The following is a 17,357-nucleotide window of genomic DNA, read 5'->3' as shown; positions in this document are numbered from 1 at the left end:
ATGTGTATGGAACGCCAGCCAGCACCAGAGGTTGCCAGATGTGACTCATCAGTTCCAGCCTGAATAACGTGAAACCCAAACGCCTCAATAAAAACCGTCCTAAATCTCAGCCTGTGTAGAAATAATGTTAAAACCCTAACCCTAACCCTACATTAGTTTAATGGGTTCCTGAAGATATTCACAAACGGTTCTAAGGATCCTGTTCCTGGGAAAACTGGGATTGGAGTTTTTGTTGCTGAGCAGAATCTGCTAACCAGCATACACATATCACACAATATGTCTATTTCTTCCTGCTGAACATTTAGCAATTCAAAGAGCTTTTGACATTTAGAGCGTAATAAACCAAAGAACAATGTCATATGCTGGGATTCTGCTGCTGCTTTGGTGGCATCAGATGAAGGAGCTTCTAGAGCTCGACCTGATCTAGTAAAGGAGATCCTGCACTGCCTTTCAAGAATTGAAACGTCCAGTTCTCATGTTTGTTTTATGTGCAAAGTTAACTTCCTGATAGATTAGCGAAAGAATCTTTGAATAAATAAACAATAAAATTTAATGTTCTAATGGGTAAAGGGGAATGAATTAGCATCTGTAAGCTGGAGACAATGTGAGAACAGGACCGGGATCAGGAGCAGAAAGGTCGACATTTTTATTCTGCGCAACCTTCAGTGAAACGTGAAAAGAGAGAGAGATGACGTTATTTTAACCAGGCTGAGATTGAGGCATTACAGTCTGGGAAGTAGTTTAAAAGTGATTGGAAAACATCTGAATGGTTTGTGTGAGTGTGGGGAATCAGGGATGGTATTTCAAGTGTTATTTTGCTGTAAGATAAACTCTTGTTTATTTACTCTCTTATTACTCTCGCAGAAGCTGTTTGAAGATTAGTCTGATCTGGGTCTGGAGCTGTCTTCCTTAAAAACAGCTTTAGAGTTATGGGGGGACTCTGACTCCTGGGAAGGCAGGGTTAAAATTCCTCCACGCCTCTCGGTGGTTTGAGCTGGTGGAGTAATATCGAGTTGGGACGATGGAGGGCAGCATCTTGCCGTACGGCGTACAGCCTGCACGAAAGCCAGAAGAAGAAGCAGCGACTCGCGAGAGCTTTGCATTTTGGACTAACGAGGCTTCCGTCGCCGGCTGGCTTTACGACACCACGCTGACTTTACGGCAGTGATCGTAGCTAGGCCGGTCCAGGCAACATGTGAGAAGTTCAGTTTGGACTTTTACAAGACTTTTTATTTACTCAACATTAGGAGTGAAACCCCCCCGGAGGCGACATGCACGAGAGGTCGCTTCCCGCCTCTCCGAACTGGTACTGCTCGCGCTGCAGCGACGTCAGCAGCGGAGGTTTACTGGGAGTCGGAGCCAAAAGCATCATCTATTTGATTGATGTGTCTGCGTCCTCGTGCAGCGTCTCAGGTGGGTCTGGACACTCAGGTGTTTCACTACATGTGACCTTCAGGTACAAACCTGGTGAGATGCTGCCTGGCGGGTCTGATTCTCCTGGACTGAAGGTTTCACTCTGGTGTTCCACTACATGCGGCTTTCAGGCACTGATAGAATAAAAGGCTTGATTACTAACAATACTTAAATAAAACACATCATTTAAAATAAATATACAATCAGAATATTAGATTTGTAAGGTTCGTATTCTGATAAACTTGGTTAGATCTAATTTGTAAAGGTTTTATTTATTGTCATACCGTTCCAGGTGTTTATGTCCTATGACTCAACGAGACGTGAGTCGTAGCCTGAACACTTAATTTAAGTGTGTTTTAGACAGACTTTGGGGAATATTGTGTCTTTGCTTTGCTTTGCTTCTATAAACTTAAAGCATCTCGATTATTGGGTTTAATGCATCAGAAGTTTTAAGAATTTTCTTTCATGTGAAACTGCTCAGATTTATTGTTTTTATTTTTATTTTTTGGCGTTGTATACGCTTTTCCTTTTGAGGAAAATCATTTCTTATACATTTAACCCGTCCTATTTCTGGACGCGGAGGGCCACCTGAATGTGGAGCCTGGAGAGCTGCTCAGGGTCAAGGGTCACGCTTGAGGACCCACAGTGGTGACCTGGGTCCTCTGTGGGAGTCAAATCTTTGGATTATGGAAGAAAGACAAATCAATGGTGCAGGTGATCCTGCTGTGAGGCAGCAGTGCTCACCACTGCACCTCTGTAGGGCTGAAGGTTCCGTCCAAGAAGTTTCACTTTACCAGAAGCACTTCTGCATTTGTTTTGTAGACTTTCTGCACACATTGAGAGCTTGTCCAGATTGTTCTCTTATTATCTGATTGGTCACGTTAGAGAAACAAAAGTAACACAATAAACACTCTGTTGATGTAAATTCTTGCATAAAGAAGCTGTTTCTCCCCCGTTTGGGAAACCATGGAGGTTTCACTCTGTGTTTTCTCTCCAGGTGAGCTGGTGGGTCATAAGGATTTCGTATCAGGCTTTTCCTTCTGTCATCACCCGGGACAGAGTCACATCTGCGTCAGCTCCTCCAACGATGGCAGCGTTCGCTTCTGGGACTCGAGCACTGCAGCTCTCATCCGGGAGCATACGGCTCATCAGGTGACTGTCACGTACACACTCAGTACACACTCGGTACACACTCAGTACACACTCGGTACACACTCGGTACACACTCGGTACACACTCGGTACACACTCAGTACACACTCGGTACACACTCAGTACACACTCGGTACACACTCGGTACACACTCGGTACACACTCGGTACACACTCAGTACACACTCCGTACTAGGGCTGAACGATTTTGGAAAATAATCTAATTGCAATTTTCTTTCCTCAATATTGCGATTTAAAATGCGATGATTTCTTCAAGGTCCTCTTCTCCATGTATTTTTCAACAATCACAAGCAATAAATCAATCTGTATTATAATAAACCATATCAGATTTATTATACATAAATGTTCTTTCTTATAGACTAGGCTTATGTTAAGATAAAGTCAAATGAAGCATGTATTAATAAGTTTACAGTTGTAAACTTACTAAATACTGTGACTTGCAGTCTTGTAACGTTCATCACAACAAGCCAACCGCTTGTCCATTGTGCTTTTCAAAGCCGTAAACCCAGGCTTGGTCACTATACGAATGCAGGGCTGGACATTAAGGATTTTGAGCAGTTTGCTCATCAACATTGCAGTAGGGAAGCATTGATACACGTGTTTTCACTTCTGATCTGATCCCGATACTTAAATTTGTATATCTGTTGCTACGATTCTGATAGCAGAGCTCTGTTTGCTTTAATATTATTATTATTATCATTACTGTTGACTTTATATGAGGCTGTAATAAACTCCTCTCTACAGTAAAGTATGAATTGTACTAATGTATACATGTATTCTCTCAAAAGACAACTTGAGGTTAGTGTAAGGACAGAAAATGAAGCAGTAAAAACTATTTCTGTTCCATGTGGACAATGTGGGGGTCTGTGTGACGTCATCATCTCATAATAAACTAGTTCTATCTTTAAAAAGTTTGATAGCACAGTGCTGCTACACTCGCCTGCTCGCTGGCCGCAAACTGTGGAATGGATTTCCTGACTCCCTTCAGGAAATCCAGTCCACAGAGCAGCAGCCAGCGAGCAGAGCAGCAGCAGGGAAACACTGTGGAGTCGTTTCAGTAACAGTGAAGCAGACGAGGCTTCATGGATCAGAAATCTCCACAGGTTGGATCGGAAATTTCCGATCCGTGAATTATGTTGATATCGGAACCCGATACCGGATCGGATCGGCTCCATCCATAAAAACCACTAGCCCGTTCGGGCATGCTGGGCAGATGACACGCGCAGGACGCACAAGTCGTCACGTGACCAGATCACGTGAGCAGCCCTTGTGATTAGAAAATCCTGTTTTATCATATCGCGATATTATCGCAAATGCAATTAATCGTTCAGCCCTACTCAGTACACACTCAGTACACACTCAGTACACACTCAGTACACACTCAGTACACACTTTGTGCACACAGGCCACCTAAACCCATCTTCTATCTGCCGACTAACATCTAGATCACAGAACATCTTCCTCCCTCTAACATCTAGATTATAGTGCATCTTCCTCCCTCTAATATCCAGATTATAGAGCATCTTCCTCCACTAACACCCAGACTATAGAGCATCTTCCTCCACTAGCATCCAGATTATAGAGCACCTTCCTCTAATATTCAAATTATAGAGCATCTTTCTCCCTCTAACATCCAGATTACAGAGCATCTTCCTCCACTAACATCCAGATTACAGAACATCTTCCCCTACTAACATCCAGATTATAGAGCTTGACAAATAAAATAGTTTTCTAATCAAACCGATTGTCCGCCATTAAAACTTTCCCCCGGAGTCTAAACACGTTGTGTCGTCCTGGCAGAACCTGGTCTCGGCGGTGCACTGGTCGCCGGCGGACAAGAACCTGGTGGTGTCGGGAGACGAGAAGGGCGTCGTGGTGTGTCACTGGTACAACACCGGCGAGAGCGCCAGCTTCTTCCCCGAGCCGCGGACCATCTTCAGCCTCAGCTGCTCCCCTCACACCTGGAGCTCCGTGGCCGTCGGGTAAAGAGAAAACACCAAACATTTAACTTCCTAACAAACCGCAGCTCAAAAGCCAGAACTTCTCCCACAGGTACAAAGACGGGATGATCGTTCTGATCGACGTGAGTAAGAAGGGCCAGGTCGTCCATCGCCTGCGAGGACACGATGACGAGATCCACTCGCTGGCCTGGTCGCCGCTGGCCAGCGAGGACGCGCTGTTCTGCAGACCCGAGGACAGTGAAGGTAACACGGTCGGGACGTGAGAGCTCAAACTAAACATATTTATTAACGTTATCTACAGTTGCAGCGTGTCAAAATAATGATAATATGTTGAATATAATGCAACCGGATGTGGTTTAAAAGAAAGTAATTGAGTATTGAGTTCTTTGTTTCACACGGAGCGTGGCTTCATTTTCATTTTATACGGCAACTTGTCTTGTTTCTAAAAGAATAAATTTTGAGAAAAAAATGTTCATTCGTATGTTGAGTTGCCAACATTTGTGCTCCAGCCACTAACGGAGTGTGTGCGGCGGAGGAGAAGGGCGGCTTTCTGGCATCTGGGAGCAAAGATCAGACCTTGAGGATCTGGAGCACCGCCAGAGGAAAAGGTGAGAGATCTGAGTCGGGAGCCAGTTCCTACAGTCTTCATGCAGGAGGGATTGACACAAACATTGCAGGAGGAGTTGTTCAAATGAAATAATTGGCCACGGAAGCTATCTTTTATTTTCATTTGAGCAAACAGACTGAAGAAAGAAGGACTATGGCTGAACTTAATGTGTTTACTAAACACTTTTAACAGTTTAATACGTATTAATACAAAGATTTATCCACATTAATGTTCCTGTTGCTCCTCCTCCAGCTGCTGCCGAGACTAACTAACTTGTTGACGTTGTCCGAGAGGAAAGAGCTCCGCTTCTTATTTACAATGTTGCTGCAGCTCGGAACAGTCGGCAGAATCCAGACTAACGTTCGCTTCACGTCGATGTGGGATTTTAAGCTGGATGAGCTTCGGTGAAAAGAGAACTCCTTCCCGCAGAGCGTGCATGAGACTCTATGTCCGTCGACTGTCTTGGGTTTTTTGTGCTCAAGTTTCCATCGAGAGGATCGACATGCTGATGAGCGTCTCCCATAATGATCTGCTTCTGTCACTACTGCCCATTCGCACATGCACAGCGGCAAGTCTCCTGGGACAAACTGCCGGAGACGTGTCTGGGACTTTTGAGTCAAAACTCAGAATGTGAACACCTTTGAAGTAGGCCTGTCGCGATAAGCAATCGATAAATCAATTAATTTCACGATAATTGAAAATGAGCTGGATAATTTTTCATTTACCAAAGACGTCACTGTGAGCGGCGCTCTCACAGTTTAATGTTGTTTTAGAGAGTTGCCAGATTTCTGAGCCTTCCAGTGAAAAACCCGGGTAATGCTCACTGTGAACGGGCCTTAACATGTCGGGGGGGAAAACAGCCAATCTGGCAACAGCAGCCACGGGAGTCGCACCGCCTCATACGTCATCAAAATGCGAAGCATCACGACAAAAACAAATAGAAGACAGAAGCACTACCTCAGTCTCCACCATTAATAGTTCATCTTCGTATGGTTGCCGTACTTTCCAGACGACAAGTCGCTACTTTTTTTTTTCCTTACATGCTTTGATGACTCTGCTTTTTAAGGGTTAACAAGCTTCATGCTGCTGATACGTGGGTGATGCGTTCAGGTGCATCACGTAACTCCAATGCTCACCGCAACATATTGGGGGGAAAAAAATAATTATGAACTAGTTCATTTATGAATTTAGAACTATGAACTGAACTAGTTTATATTAAAATTTGTGAACTGAACTTTGAACTAGTTCATGTAGAAACTGAACCTTCCCAACACTGCCTGTCAATCACTCTAGTGTGGGGAGGCGGGGCACCTGGCACACCTGAGTGCAGCATGAGAGCCTCGTGAGGAGGAGAGGGAGAGAGAGAGGTTGTTTTCATTGTTTATGTTTATCTTTAAAAGGGTATACTTGCATTATTATACCATTATTAATATATTAGTGGAAAAATGGTATCAAAATGGCAATATTATCTTTTATCACAATAATTTCTGGGACGATTTATCGTCCAGCAAAATTTGTTATCGTGACAGGCCTACTCTGAAGGGATGTTTTACATCCCTGTCTGCGTTTCCTTCCTCCGATTCTCAGGTGTGATGACTCTGAAGCTGCCGTATGTGAAGAAGAGAGGCTCTGCGGTCGACCCCGGGGTCAAAGAGAGACTCTGGCTAAACGTCCACTGGCCGAAGGGACGAGCCACTCAGCTGGTGTCCAGTTGCTTCAGGTATGTCGGCGTATATTCAGCTGAGGTTTCCCTTTATAACCTCATTCATATGGACAAACTCCTGAAGCAAATACAAGTCAATTATAGTAGTTAACCTAATATTTAAAGTCTGTTAGGGTTACATGTTTGGTAAATCTCAGACGTGCTCCTGTGTAAACTCCTTTACATCAAATATAATCCACAACTTTCTGTGTTGATTGATTTACTTCTCAGCCGCAGCCAATAAATTATTTTACATTGATGTGATGTGCCGGTTTTAGAGTCATGCTCGGACATTGTTCCCACCTATTCAGTAAGTACTAATAACAGTACTGCCACCTGGTGATCCAAATAGTGTATAGCACCAAAAACACGGCAACTATATCATTTATCGTCTTCAAAACAAAGAAAATGTGAAGCTTTTCTGAAACAAAAAAGCATTTTTTTACATTAAAAGTCGATGTGTAAACAGGGCCTTATTCATGTCCTGTTATCCTGTAAAAAACATTTTTGTTTTAAACAAAAAACCCAACAAGTACATTTTTTACCCGGTTAGTATTCAAAGAACTTCTATAGGTATTTCAGTTTTTCCGTCCTTAAGCAGGATCGCCCGTAGCTGTGACAGAGTCGATATGTTCATAATGTCAATGTGAAACATTTTGAAAACAAAATGCTGAGACGATGCGTTTTCACTTGAAACGGAGGTCACGGTCTGGATTTATCTATTGTTACTATAATTAGTAGTATAAACCATAAACTGATAAGAGTGTAAAAGACTCTTTGGGATTTCTCAATTAGGATTACTTTGGTCCTGACGAGTGCGCTATAGTTTTTTTCTTTACTTTTAAATGACTTATTTAAAGGACTTTATTAATTTCTTGTCGTGTTTTTTGTTTATTTTTACTGGTTTCATATTGTCTTGTTCACTTCATCTTTTATCAGATTTTATCTTGCTCTAAGTGGGCTTTTACAATGTTCTGACACCTCCAACTCTCCCATGCTTAAATATGTTTCCTTGACAGATTGATTATTGCTTATATATTTATGTTGTGGCTGACTGGAGATGTGACTGTACACTGGGAAGCTACAAATGAATGATCCCTTGTGGGATAAATAAAGTTTTCTGAACTGAACAAGAAAGTTTTTAGTATAAATGAAGCAGAAACTTGTTTTTAGTATGTTCTGTGTCATAACGGTGCTTTTTCGATTTAAGTGTTAAACTGTTAGAAAGCACCAAGCAGAGTACATAAGTTGGACCCATAAAGATTCACTCAATATTTGTATTGACTTCTGCCGTTTCTCATTTTGTGCGTTGACTCTGCCGCTCATCCCACAAATGCACGTCTCCAGCGGGGAGCTGGTGATGTGGGACCTGACCCGCTCCGGGAAGCAGCGCTGGACTCTGTTCGGCACGTCGTCCGAGGGTCAGAACCACAGCCGGATCGTCTTCAACATGAGTTCAGCGCAGCTGCAGGACGGCCGGGAGCTGCTCATCAGCACCTCCATGGACAGGGAGGTGGGAACATTTCCGTCGCTGCTCGCTCCGTCGAATGAATAGAACCTTAGGAGAGTATAAAGTTTTCCGGCCCGTTTTCCAGGTGAAGTGTTGGGACATGGCCTCTCTGGACTGCTGCTGGACTCTGCCCACCATGGGGGGCTTCGTCTACGCCCTGACCTTCTCCCCGGTGGGCGTCGGCTGCCTGGCGCTGGGTGTCGGTGACAACATGATCCGGGTGTGGAACACGCTGGCCACGCAGAACCAGTACGACATCCGCTCGTTTTGGCAAGGCATCAAGTCTAAAGTCACCGCGGTACGATGGCTTTCTCAAAGCTTTTTTGAATAAATCTAGAAACTGGATTTGTTTGTTTCTAGATTATATATCCAGATTCTAGTTTGTCATCTTGTCTTCTGAGAAGTTTGATAGAAAACCCCTGAAATGACTTTAACCAAGTTTTCCTTCCCTGCAGCTCGCCTGGCACCCGATGAAAGAAGGCTCTCTGGCTTTTGGGACGGACGACGGAAAAGTGGGAGTCTTCGATGTTTTCTCCAACAAGTGAGAGACAGTCTATCAGCTTTTTGACTTCTGAATACTTTACCTTCTCAATCTCTCATTGTTCAACATTTTTAGGCCGTCACTCTCTCTGTTACTTGTCTTTTATATTCACCAACATAGATGTCTATTATTAGAGAGACTTTTTTTTTTATTTTAACCAGATTTTATTGGCTAAATTTATCCAACTTTATTTTGTCATTTAATTTTATTACTCTGCATGTTTCACATATGTTTTATCACTTAGTACATGAGTATGTTACCTTTTCCGTATCTTTAAAGTTTCCCCCTTGTGAGGAAGATTAATGTGTCACCCTCAGAGTTTGGTTGCATTTGGTTAAAGAAGAGTTTGAGTGGGACATTAGTTGTAATAAAAGGTTATTTTGAAGACACTAATGCTGATTGAGCTCTGTGGTCCTGTCATCGAAGCTCTTGTAGAGACACACACACAGAAAGCAATGTGCGCACACACATGGAAAGACACAAATGGAAAGACGCACAGAGGAAGACACACAGAGGAAGACACACAGAGGAAGACACACAGAGGGCTCAAACTGGAAGTAATCTCACTGTGAGGGGACGGTACTAACCACTGCACCGCCACACAATAGAAGGATGACTATTGCAACAACACATCATCAGTAGGGTAAAACTATCCTGATCACATCTTTAAAAATTAATCAAGATTAAAAACAAACTTTGACTGGACAATAAACTTTATAAGCTTCCCTGAAAATGAAACCTCTATTTTAAAGTTTATTTTCTTATCTTGTGGTTTCAATGGTTGCTCTGCTTCCTGCTCTCAGGCCTCCTCAGATCTCCAACTCCTACCACCGGAAAACCGTGTACACTCTGGCCTGGGGCCCCCCGGTGCCCCCCGTGTCCTTTGGTGAGTTTCACCTGACTGAAACATTGAGCGGCGCCTCTTTCCTACAAGCTGATTGGACGTGTTTCTGTGTGTGTGAGGTGCAGGCGCCCCCGCAGGAAAGCCCAGCTTCAGCCTGTACAGCTGCGCTGGAGAAGGAGTCATTCTGCAGCACGATCCGTCCAAGCTGAGCGGCGAGGCGTCCGACATCGACAAGCTGATCCGAGACACAAACAACATCAAGGTGGGACGACGCAGGATGTGCAGCGCTTTAGGTTGATAGTTGTTGGTGTAAATGCGCCACGAGAACTCTGTGACGGTTGAATGATTTCAGTTTTTTTATCCGTGAACAGTCTTGCACTGAAGCAGGGTCTCCTGTAGTTGTGACTCGATACGTTGACGGTTAGAAAAGCTGAACGAAGGCGAATGAAAAGAGAATAAAGGTGAACTTTGCCTCTCAACAGCACAAACTGTCTCCACACACCGACCTCAGCTGGAAGCCGGACGGGAGAGTCGTCGCCATCGGCAACGAGGACGGGTGAGCGGCCGGCTCGTCTCGAGTCGGAAACACTGTAGGAATGTTTTGTTGCGCGTCCTCTGACCCTGCGCCCTCTGCTGCAGCTGCATCGACGTGTACGAGGCTCCCAGCCTGAAGCTGCTCTGCAGCATCCAGCAGCACCACAAGATCATCAACACGCTGCGGTGGCACCACGCGCACGACGCTGCACCCGAGCTGCACGGTCTGCTGGCTTCCGGCTCCGGCAACGCCATCGTCTACGTGCACGACCTGCACTCCATCATAGGTGAGAGGATTCTGCACTTTCCCTCCAGTGGCAGGAGGAACAATGAGCAATAGCAGCAGTTTGTGTTTAGTGGTTTTTGCAATTGAATGGCCTTTAAACAGCTTATAATCTTTACCTGCATTGAACCGCAGATCCAATAATGAAGGTCGTGTCATGTTTCTATTTCTTCTTTCATATGATGAAGAGATCTAAACTTTCCAACATAAAACATTCTACTTATATGATGAGTGTTTGCTCTTCCTCTAGCATTGTAGTGTGTTTGTGGTCGGCGTTGTCCTGCAGTGGGACGGAAGGTGAAAACGATCTCTGAATGTGAAACTCGTGTGACTCGTCGCATCCTGTGTGCAGAGAATCCTCCGGAGAGCCCGGCGGTGCTGACCGAGCCGTACCGCAGGTTGGCGGGCCACACGGCTAAAATCACCGGCATGGCCTGGAGCCCCCATCACAGCGCCCGGCTGGTCACCGTCTCGTACGACGGCACGGCTCAGGTCGGAACCCAACTGCCATCGTGTTGGCGTAGAGCGCCGAAACACCCACTTTTGATTCACCCAGTGTTGATTTGTTGCGTACAGGTGTGGGACGTCCTGGAGGAGGCGGCGGTCTGTAACTACCGCGGTCACACCGGGTACCTGCTGAGCGTGGCCTGGTCTCCCGTGGACCCGGACGTGGTCTGGACCGGGGGGCGGGACTTCAGCGTGCAGGAGTGGAACGTGTCCAAGCAGGAGTTCACCAAGCCTCCGATGGGTGAATTCAAACACCGATCATCTCGCCTCCAAACTCCTGAAGTTTCAAAACTGACGCGCCTCTCCTCTCAGGCAAGAAGAAGGCCGGGATGAAGGAGAAGCTGAAGGCCAACCCCAAACTGAAGAAGAAGAAGAAGGTGGCGTCCGGGCCCGGAGGAGGAGCCGCCACGCCGGAGCCCGGCGGAGACGCAGCGTGGACGGGACAGGAGCCGTCTGAGGAGGAGGAGGAGGAGAAAGATGAAATCAGCTCCACCAGCAGCTCAGTATCAGGTAACAGATTATAAAACACAGTTTTCAACACGTTCAACAAAAAATGTAAAACTTAAAATTGTTTTATTTTCAGCTGCTTTTGAGATGCCAAAGAAATCCTCCATGACGATGGTGAAGACTAAAGACAAGCCAGGTAGGCCTGTACTTTAATTAAAGAAGGTGGACACAGCTCCTCTCTTGCCTGCGTGTGCTGATCTTCTTCCTCTGCGTAACTTCAGACTTGACCCTGCTGAAGAAGAAGAAGCCTCGCTCCATGCTGCCTCTCAGCACGTCCATGGATCATCTGCCCAAAGAGACGCAGCTGCAGGACTGCGTGACTCTGGCTTCTGTTCAGAACCACCAGGGTGAAACCTCGTTCTTCTCAGGCCCCGTTTACGCCACAATGTATTCAATCGAAAATGCAAAACCTTAAATAAGTAAATTTATCGATGATGCGAATTAGCTTCCAATATGCTGAGTATGTGTAGAAACTTTTGAGTGATTTCACGACGTGTTATGGGTTTGAATCCGTTCACTTGAAGCAGGGTGTTAAATCCTTCTTCTTCCTTTTGTGCCTTGTAGCGCCCCCAGCTGGCTGTGTCCCGGGTCAAGGAGAACATGTTCATCTGGGCCTGTTCACCGACAGACAGGCTCTGCACCGCATGTTGGAGGCAGAAGGTGCGTCTGATTTCTGCAATAATCTCCCAAAATACGTCAAGTTTACTTTTGGGTTCTGAATGAATCTGGACAGTTCGGTTACTTTTGAGCTGCTGTGTAACTTCTGCTGTCCCGTTTCAGAGGAGGGTCACGTGGAGGCGGGTCACTACGACTCGGTTGTGTACCTGCGGCTGTGGAGCGGAGACCTGCAGGGGGCGCTGCAGCTCGCCACCGAGAAAGGAGAGCTGAACGATCACCTGCTCTCCATCGCCCCCATGGGTAAAGACTCCTGTGTGGTACCGTGGTGAAAACCATCCGGGTCATTGAGGGAGTGGATCTGTTGATCAGAGCTCAAATCTTCCACTTGCAGCTCCTGTGGACTCGCCGGTGTGCAGTGGTTCGCTCTGCTGCCTCACACTGGAGGGATTTCATGCTTGAGTTTACATGTTGTCCCTCTGCATGTGTGGCTCTGCTCCACTCAATGCACAGGCGTGACTATTATTTTTATACATAGAGCTCATTTAAAGACCAACTGAGATCACAGGGGCCGAATTAGACATCTGATAGGAGGTCTGCAGCTTTTACCCTGAAGAGCTGTTTTCACATGTTTATCTAAAATCAATTTTAAAAAATTTCTTTACGGTCATTAACTGAGGTTGTATTGATGAAGTATCAAAGCTACAATTTAGTTGACTGGATTTCCTCATGTGTGATTAATAAGTCTGATCTTATCTTAGATGTATTAGTTATACATTTATACATTTTGTGACCATTTTTTATAGATTTCCCCCTTTTTCTTTTCCACTTTAACCGTTTCACACTTCTTGGCTATTGATCGCTGCTCTGCATTTCCTAATGCTTTCCTTTTATCCTTTTTCATCCTTTCTTTTTCCATTTCTTTTTTTTTGTTTATTCTTCTTTGTTTCCCCTTTTTCTCTTTTGCATTAAGTTATTTTTTTTATTCCATCTCTTTCTTTCTTACATATTTTCCCTTTTCTCTTTCGCTTCCCTTTCTTTTCCTTTGTCATTTTTTTGTGTTTTTTTTTTTTAAATTTTCCCTTATTTTCTTTTTCTTACTTTCCTTTTTTTTTTTTTTTTTTTTTTTTTTCTTTTTTGTAATTTCATATTTTACTCGTTTTTAGCAGTTCCAGTTGTTCTGTCTGCTTTCACCCTGGCGATCAGACCATTTTTGAAAATCAGCCTGGTATGCAAATGAAATAAATATGAAAACAAAATGCTTATTTCCAAATAATTTTCTCAAAGCTTTGTGGCACTGAAGAGCCACGTGTGGCTGTAGGTTACCGACTCCCGTCATAGACCATCGAAGGAGCCTCAGAGGAAGGCAGTTTAAGAACGGCAGAATCTGAGATTCAGAATGTTAAATAATTGTTCCAACGCTGTGTGGTTTGCTTGTCCCCTCAGCGGGGTTCGAGGTTTGGAGCCGCACCGTGGAGGCCTTCGTCAAGCAGCTGTGTCTGCAGGAGCAGTACCTGAAGGCGGCGTCTCACCTGCTGTCCATCAACAAAGTGTACGAGGCCGTCGACCTGCTGCGCTCGCACAAGCTCTACAGGTTCACTTCTTCTTTCTCACTTTTTCTCACACAGATTTGTCGCTTTACGTCTGTTACTTTCAGACGAGAATTGAGAAGTAACTCTTTAGTGTGTTGGTTTGACGAATACCTGAAAAGTGAGGCATGAGACTAGTACACAGATATTGCATGCTGTGGTTCTTCTTGCTGCCTCTGCTCACAGATGTCGTGTTGTTTCAGGGAGGCCGTCGCTCTGGGGAAAGCCCGGCTGCCAGCAGAGGATCCCGTCCTGAAGGAGCTCTTCACATGTTGGGCTGCTGTGCTGGAGAAAGACGGACACTTGTCTGCAGCGGCTAAATGGTCAGAACCAGACTCTCCTCGCCTTCCTGTCACATTTCCACGGTTCACTCATTCATTCTGCCTCGCCTCACAGCTACCTCGCCGCCGGAGCCGGATTCGACGCAGCCAAAGTCATCTCCAGGAAGAGCGACGTGTCCTCCATGCGAGCGGCCGCCGCCGTGGCCCGGCTCTCCGGGGAGGACGCTCTGGCTCGCTCTCTGGGGCTGCGCTGTGCCAAAGCTCTGGCTGCTGCTCAGGACTGGACCGCAGCTCAGGAGGTTCTCGGCTCGCAGGACGGACTGCTGGTCAGAAATGGGGGGATGGGGGATGGGGGATTCCTACCGGGGGCTGCATCCTTTCAGTGTGTCACAAGTAATCACCTTCCTTCCACTAACATCCAGATTATAGAGCATCTTCCTCCCACTAACTGATGACGAAGAAATCAGGAATTTTCTCTCTTATTGTCTGGAACAAATTTGGATCAAAAATATTAATTGGTAATGAAAGTGTGGACATATTAAATTGTGGTTCATGAGTTTAATAGTGGATTACATTGTAATTCGTAAAATTACTGGAATGAAGTGCTGGTAGTTCTCAGCCCTCTTTGTTTCCTCCGTCTGCAGGTCCACAGGCTGCACCTCTCTGTGGTCGAGCTGCTGGCCGCCATGCTGGAGGGGTCAGGGGTCATCTCTCCAACGCCGCGCACGTCCAGTCACACGTGGGCGTCGCCGTGCTGCCGCGGCACCTGTTTCCTGGACCGAGTGAGGGAGGTGTGGGAGGAGCAGTTTGGCGTTTCAGAAGGACATGTGGAAGTCCTCCTGCAGGAGCTGAAGTCTGTAGACAGCCCCCCGCCCTCCACCAGCGTGCCTCTCACTCAGGTAACATCCACCAGGCGGCACTCGCTCGCTGTTTCTGGATCCGTATGATTAAATGAAATGTCTGATCGTGTGCAGGTGCTGATGTATTCGTCCCTCCATCTGACCCGAGCCGGCCTCAGTTGGCTCCATAGAGACGAAGCTCAGCTGGTGAAGCAGCTATGTGAAGCGCTGAGCTGGATGAGAGACGCCGGACACTTCAGTGTGTCTGCGGAGCTCTGCAGGATGCTCTTCCCTCACGGTTTGTCTCAAACATTAATCATTTATCTGTCATATAGCTGGTTACTTTAAGAAGAGTGTCTGGTGTGCTCAGATTTATGCACTATTCCTGGTAAATCCAAAGGATTCACTTACATTTTCCTGCAACTGCAGACATTAGTTGAGTTCTGGCGACCTCAAGTGGTGATAAGCGGTACAGCAGGTCCTGAAATAAATCGACGAACTGAGGATTTTTCTTCACATTTAACTTCACAAATACAATTACAAAGATACAGTTAAGATGGGACGCAGAAGCGGATTGTGTGGATTCCGGACACATGTGGGATAAAATGACTGACGAATGATGGAATCGCAGGTGCTAATAAACTTTCTCTTCAGGTGATGTGAGTGTTTGTTCCACGAAGCATCCAAAACAACTTGATCACACGGAGGAAGAAGCCAAAGCTGCGGCCGGCAGCCTGCAGGCGTTCGTCCTCTACCACCGTCTGTACGAGAGCTGGTGGGCTCAGCCGGCGGGACGCTCCGGTCCTGAAGCGGTGAACGGACTGTCGACAGAGTCTGAGGAGGGCTCGGCGCAGCCCACTGAGACATTCCACCTGCCGGACTCTGAAGCTTCGCGGCTGCTATCGGAGCCGCACGCAGCCTGTCAGGCCACCCAGAGGGCCATCAGAGAGATCCAGGAGCGGCTCAGCAGCATGGTGACGCAGCACAGCCGAGCACAGGGACGGGAGGAACCGGATCACACAACCGGCGGAGAGTCCGGGTCCGTCCTGGACTCTGACGATGCTGGGAAGCGGTGAGAACCTCCATCTTATCTACCTTCATCGTTAACACCACAATGATGTGTTCATGGTCATCCAGCTATGTAGAGTGTTGTATGGTTGTAGAATAGCCACAACCAAATATCCTCATTCACACACTAACTGCATTATGGACACATCGCATCGTGTTCTGGATTCGCTCAACTCTAGATGCATACAAACAGTTTCACACATCTCACTTAAAAACGTTAATGCACACATAAATGTAAAGACAATTTTTCACAGTTACATGAATATACTCACAAATATGCAAATACTTGCTCACAAAATGTTTTTACACAAACGGACAGAAATCTCAGAATTGATCATTATTAATATCATTAATTATTAATGATTAAGATTTTTTACCCCTTGTAAATAATACATGTTAATATATTTCTTTAAATACATATACACAATACAATCTATATCCAAGTATACACACGGATCTAGACATACATACACACATATATCTAATTTAACGTCTGAAAATGTGCACGAAGAAGTAAAAGTTATTTAATCCTTCCATTTATCCAATATTCAATAATCACATGTGATACTTATTCTGCTTCCAGAGTCTGATCTATTAAAACTTATATAATTACATCGTCTAAAAAAAAAAAAGTAATTCCACAAACACCTTCGGTCCTACATGAATCATTCTAATATCTTTGAGCCGTACAGTTGGAATAAACTTCATCATGACCTGATGAAGTCAGCCTGGGAGTCTGAACCTGCTGCTTGTAAGTTTCATTTCTGATTTAGTTGTGATGTTTCCTCAGCTGTGCAGATCAGGACTCTCTGCTCTCGCTGTCCTCCAACATGTCGGCGCACCAGAAGGAGCTGGCCGACCTCCCGGACTCTGTCAAGGTGATCACACGGCTCAAACCTCACCGAGATGAGACCCTGAGCTCACTAATGTATAGAAACTCTCTCTGTGTCTTCAGATGTTTCCTCATCCAGACGTGGTGGAGTGCTGTCTGCTTCTTCTGCATCTCAACAAGTCTTCACCGTCTGTTTCCGACGGCCTCCGGCAGCGAGTCAAAGATCTGCTGCAGAAATACGGAAACACCCCGTCCCTCCAGAAAGCCTCCCGCAGATTCCTCACCTCATGTTAGACTCAAACCAGCACTTCTCCTTGTACAGATTTTTGTTGAATAAAAAGTAAATTACAAAGTCTTTGTCATGTTTGATTTTAACTTTGAGTCACAACAAAGAAAAACTTCAGAGTATGCTTGAGGGGAAATGTCATTTTTGCAAAAAAATGATTACTACTAATCGTGACAACAAACTCAACAGAAAGCCAATTTTAATGACGCAAAAACTGAAATGTCCAAAAACCTTTTTTACAAACTCCCCTGACAGCATGGCTTTCAG

General features: G+C 45.4%; 1 protein-coding gene across 1 annotated transcript; it reads left to right on the top strand.

The window, feature by feature from the left end:
• The first annotated feature begins 1,144 nt into the window (after positions 1-1,144).
• Positions 1,145-17,158, top strand: gemin5 (gem (nuclear organelle) associated protein 5). Its single transcript, XM_080482457.1, has 28 exons — positions 1,145-1,413; positions 2,411-2,565; positions 4,385-4,566; positions 4,637-4,788; positions 5,055-5,153; positions 6,740-6,872; positions 8,202-8,367; positions 8,450-8,662; positions 8,820-8,905; positions 9,709-9,791; positions 9,875-10,011; positions 10,232-10,305; positions 10,389-10,570; positions 10,919-11,058; positions 11,143-11,314; positions 11,386-11,583; positions 11,657-11,716; positions 11,802-11,927; positions 12,145-12,240; positions 12,361-12,498; positions 13,642-13,789; positions 13,988-14,107; positions 14,181-14,391; positions 14,710-14,964; positions 15,040-15,202; positions 15,559-15,976; positions 16,763-16,850; positions 16,928-17,158. Exons 1-28 carry the CDS (start codon positions 1,272-1,274, stop codon positions 17,096-17,098), a joined length of 4,308 nt encoding a protein of 1,435 aa, XP_080338583.1. The 5' UTR covers positions 1,145-1,271; the 3' UTR covers positions 17,099-17,158.
• Positions 17,159-17,357: the final 199 nt, after the last annotated feature.

The sequence above is a fragment of the Lipophrys pholis genome (assembly GCF_963383615.2).
Source record: "Lipophrys pholis genome assembly, chromosome: 16".
NCBI lineage: Eukaryota > Metazoa > Chordata > Actinopteri > Blenniiformes > Blenniidae > Lipophrys > Lipophrys pholis.
Note: the sequence above shows the minus strand (reverse complement) of the source record. Positions and strands in the feature narration are given on the sequence as shown.